The sequence below is a fragment of the Cebidichthys violaceus genome, unplaced genomic scaffold (genome assembly GCF_023349555.1).
Source record: "Cebidichthys violaceus isolate CVI_PGR_0920_01 unplaced genomic scaffold, fCebVio1.0.p SCAF_7, whole genome shotgun sequence".
Lineage (NCBI taxonomy): Eukaryota > Metazoa > Chordata > Actinopteri > Perciformes > Stichaeidae > Cebidichthys > Cebidichthys violaceus.
In genome coordinates this window covers 1,173,983-1,178,982 of record NW_027176927.1, presented here as the reverse complement: position 1 = coordinate 1,178,982, position 5,000 = coordinate 1,173,983, and the positions used below count along the sequence as shown (strand labels likewise).

At 39.9% G+C, this 5,000-nt stretch overlaps 1 protein-coding gene across 1 annotated transcript in view; it reads left to right on the top strand.

Annotated features, from left to right (window-relative positions):
- gabbr1a (gamma-aminobutyric acid (GABA) B receptor, 1a) overlaps positions 1-5,000 on the top strand; it is a 65,534-nt gene that overhangs the window by 48,139 nt on the left and 12,395 nt on the right. Inside the window, exon 17 of the mRNA XM_068735131.1 lies at positions 3,127-3,259. Coding sequence (XP_068591232.1) covers positions 3,127-3,259 — 133 coding nt within the window. The remainder of the gene's footprint in view (positions 1-3,126; positions 3,260-5,000) is intronic.

The window sequence follows — 5,000 nt, the reverse complement described above, 5'->3', positions numbered from 1 at the left end:
TGCTAAAGCTGGAGTGGTTTGTTCCTTTGGGGATCTCTGGCTGCCTCCGGTGTGCCAATCGGGCCTTCTTCCAGCTCTGATTATGTTTCAAACACAGTTTCACCGAGGGCTGATCTCAGCAGCCAAAACACTACGAGTCAAATCAAATCATATTTATTCAGTATGCTGTTTTCACAAAATGAGTTTGCCACCAACTGCCTTGTTGGGAGACAAAAAACAAAACCAGTTTTAAAAACAAAGACAATATTAAATGCAATCACAGTCTTAAAGCAGCAATCCTTTAATAAACACTGCGGCGCAGCTTATTAAAGCGGTTATATTCAGGGTTCCCACGGTCATGAAATTCCTGGAAAAGTTATGAAATTAGAAAAAACTGTTTTCCAGGCCTGGAAATGGTTTGAAATGAACAGAATGTTTTGGAACAGTTTTGAATATACATTGTTTTGGCTCCTGTTTAAAATATAGTGTTAAAAATCACACCTTGCGTCCCCCTGTTGCTTTGTCTCTGGTGCTTCCAGGCAGGGTTTGCCAGAGGCGCTCATTCAATTGTTGTCTCTCGTTGCCTTTTTGTGGTTGCAGGTTGGCGGCTGCCACTGTGCTGCAGGCACCGCTTTTTAACCACCATACGCTCATAGTCTCGGCATCGCTGCTTCAAATTGCCTAAATTGAGTCGTGGAAATGGGGGAAAACGTTATGGAAAAGTTTAGAAAAGTCATTGGTAAAAATGTGTGGGAACCTTTATTCTAATAACAACGTATCAAAGGGAAACGGGTCACTCTTAGTGATGAACCTACAGAGAATTAGCATCTGAATCTGTCGCTCCCATCGACTTCAGAGGGCTTTATAAAAATATTGATTACTCTCATAGCTTAATTTAAAAAATAAAACAAAATACAACTGTACACTACCTGCCCAGTTGGTGAACATGGTGGAGCAGATAACATGACAGATATTCCAATCAAGAGTTGGTAGAGACCAAAAACAGAGCTAAAAGAGTGTATAGTGGACTTACACTCATCAGGTGTACACACACACACACACACACACACACACACACACACACACACACACACACACAACTCCAACTGGATGATAATGTTGCTCTGTAACTGCTGGGTGTGTAGATTAAGCTGCAACCTCTGCCTTCTGAAAAGTGTAGCCAATGCGTAAGAGCCTTAAACTTGCATTCTTTCTAATGTCCATGAGGGGGCGACTCCTCTGGTTGCAAAAAGAAGCCTGATTGTATTGAAGTTTATAAGAAAATGACTCTACCTCTCTCTTGATTTATTACCTCAGTAAACATGAGTTTATGGTCCCAATATTCAGTTTTAAGTCTTCAATACATCATGATGTTCATTTCGTAAATTATGGTCACATTTAGAGTCGAATAGACCAAGAATGGCGATGAACAAAATACCAAACTTGAGGCTTCAAAATTGCGGTCCACAAACCAATGGGTGACGTCACCAGTTACAGCCTATGGTGTTAATAAGCAACTGATTGCTAACGAGGGACAATATGTCAATGCTGTGTTCACAACTTGTTTCCGCTGCCCCCAAGTGGACAAAAAATATCACTTATTGCAAGTTTAAATAACTATCGTTAAGTCTGGTTAGTGATGTGATCTTCTGATGCATCCAGTGAAGCCACAGTAAAGTTTTAGCACAGAATATCTTCCTGTGATCGAAAACATCAACAGCAAACATCAGATTTCGGTCCCTTAAGACTATTTTTTTCCTCTGATAGTAGCCTTGATTTAAAGCAACCACAAGCCGTGGTGCATAAAACAGAAGGAAGCAGCACTCCACATCAGAAACTCACACTGAGCCTCATATTTCCATGGTATGTAGCGGCATATGTAACGGTGTGTGTTCCTGTTCAAGGCTGTAGGAGTGTGTGGCTGTGTACAGTAAATAAGCAGTGTGGCTTCGGGGCAACACAAGGGCAGGTCAATGGGTTGAAAGAATAAAAAGACACACCTACTGCTGCAGGGTGAGCTGGAGCTTAGTGGAGGAAAGCTGCTGTGCTGGGTGGGTGGGTGTTATGGTAGAGTGCAGATTATATTAAAAACACACACATCTTAAATTTGGAGTTTTTGAGAGTATTATACTACTCAGATTGTCTGAGCATTTATACAAACGCATTGTTTCAACAGGATAGAAATCAGTAGTGGTGGAATGCACAAGTACTATACTTAAGTACAATTTTGAGGTGCTTTCTTGAGTATTTCCAGACATCTCAGAGGCAATGTAATGTACTATATTCATCTGACATCACTTTACATATTACTTGTTTTCATGCAGGACTTTTACTTTCACAGTGTGATATTAGTACTTTTATACTTAAAGGATCTGAATACTTCTCTCACCATTGGAAATCACTGGACTTATTTTCATTTAAATGAGAAATAACTCATTGCTTCCTTTTCCTTTAAGCTCCTGTCTGAACCTCCACATAGAGCACAGTGTACATGATTACCACAGCCACGCTTTAGTGCAGTCACCAGATTTAAAAAACTTTCATCTGGTGTCAAAGATGTAGGCTGGGAAATGTGGATCAGGAGCTTAACACACCCACAATGAATTGTTGCGGCCTTTCAAAAAGATTCAGTATATATAGTTTTTAAAGGACCGCTTCACCCAAATTACAAAAATACTAAAAAAAAGGTTTTGTCTGACCCAGGTTTTTGGATCTCCTGTCTTTCCAGTGGTTCAGCACTTCGGTCAAGACTGAAATATATCAATAACTATTCAACGGATTGCCATGAAATGTTGTACTGACATTCATAGTCCCCAGAGGATGAATCCCTCTCACTTTGTTCACTTTGTTCTCACCCCTGTTTTTTTGTTTTAATTTCCGGCTCCATATTTGGACCTTTTGACCGCTAGATTGTCTGAATCAGGAAATAACGATGGCAAAATTATAAAATGAAAAACAACGTGAGAGAAATTAACAACAATTGATAACATTTCGAAGAGCAGACAGAAAGGTCACCAACACAATTAATCCCTATTTACCTGCAAATTCGACAAATGTACCTTAAAGCAGAAATGATAATCAGCAGTGTGTTTCTGTCTTAATGCTTTTGTTTTTCGGTCCTGATGTGTGAATCTGTCACTGTTTCAGCTACATCCAGAACTCCCAGCCGTACCTGAACAACATGACAGCGGTGGGCTGCATGATGGCTCTGGCCGCAGTGTTCCCTCTGGGGATTGATGGTCACCACGTCCACCGATCTCAGTTCCCCGTCGTCTGCCAGGTAACAGGAGAAAGAGACAGACCGAGGTAGAGAGGAGCCAGAGGGCACGATGAAGGCATTTCATTGATTTGATGCTTGCGCCAAAAACAGCCATTTTTACAATGTGTTTATAATTAGCTTAGAGGAGGCGTAGAAGACATTGAATTCAGATTTATTACAACATTTTAAGCATTTGTTCTTCTTCTTTACCTAAAAAATAGTAGTTAAAAATAAAATTCATGTTTTAGACCTCGGTTTAATGGAAACCTGTTTTAACCCTTTAACCCCTTATAGTCCAACTGAAATTACATTAACATCACTTTGCAGTCAAAAAGAATAGGTTTTCATGTGTATTGTTAATACTATAAGGTAGTCCTGATTTAAGCAAACATGCAGTGTTGTTGCTTACAGGCCTTAGGCACACAAGGTGTTTTTAGAGGATGCAGCTAAACGGATCAAAGTAACATTTGCAAGTACGTTTACGTGCTGTTTTTAATGTGCTGCAGCTAAACAGCTAATTGGATGACAACAAGCAAACTGACGTTGGCAGTGCACTTTTCACCGGTAAATGTTTGTTTGGCTGCTCGTTCAACAAGCTAAGTGAGGAGCTAAGTGAGACGAGACGTGAGCAGCAAAGCTAATGTGGTTTGTCTCTTGTGTTGCGTATCGGGCTGCTGTCGGGTTGGAGGTGGAGAAGGTGGCGCCTTCGTGAAACCAGCAACATTTTAATTCCTACCTTTTGGTTTCATGTAGCAGAAACGTGTGATTTAATTTCAGTTGGACTTTAATACAGTTTCTCTATTATTATTGTTGAAATTAGCTTAAAGGTTGGGAAACTTATCTTATTTCACTGTGTCTTGACAGTGTCACATAATATATATACATATTATCCAGTTTTTATGTATAAACCCACGTTTTTATAGAATTTTAAATGTTTATTAGTTTGGCTGCACAGCATCAATTTGATGAAATAAAAAAAAAAAATGCAGATTAACTTCAAACTATGTATTTTCATGTATAAAGATACAAACCGATTTTACATTGTTGATATCACAGATTTAATTATTCTACATTTATATCCACTATTCTGTGGCACAGACATGATTTGCTGGGTGCCAGAATAGCACAGACGATGGGATCCAGCACTAATGAGGAGTGGGAGTCCTTCCTCTGTCACCCATGTTGAGTCTTTTTGTTGGAGAGGCGAGAGGGAGATTTCCATTTCTGTCGTGTCTCTCCTCTTTGTCCCTGTCCAGTTATTCTCTCTCATGCTTTGTTCTGCCTCTCTCTTGCACTCTGCCTCTGACCTCCTACTCTTCATGTTTCTGCTGCAATCGCTTCATTTCCTCAAGCTTATAGTGTCTCTTGTTTCTGTTAGCATCTATCTATCTATCTATCTATCTATCTATCTATCTATCTATCTATCTATCTATCTATCTATCTATCTATCTATCTATCTATCTATCTGTCTGTCTGTCTGTCTGTCTGTCTGTCTGTCTGTCTGTCTGTCTGTCTGTCTGTCTGTCTGTCTAGCTATCCCTGTCTGTCTGTCTGTCTATCTATCTATCTATTTATCTATCTATCTATCTGTCTGTCCATCCATGTATGTCTGTCTGTCTATCTATCTATCTATCTATCTATCTATCTGTCCATCCATGTCTGTCTGTCTGTCTGTCTGTCTGTCTAGCTATCCATCCATCCATCCATCCATCCATCCCTCTCTGTCGGTCTGTCTGTCTGTCTGTCTGTCTAGCTATCCATC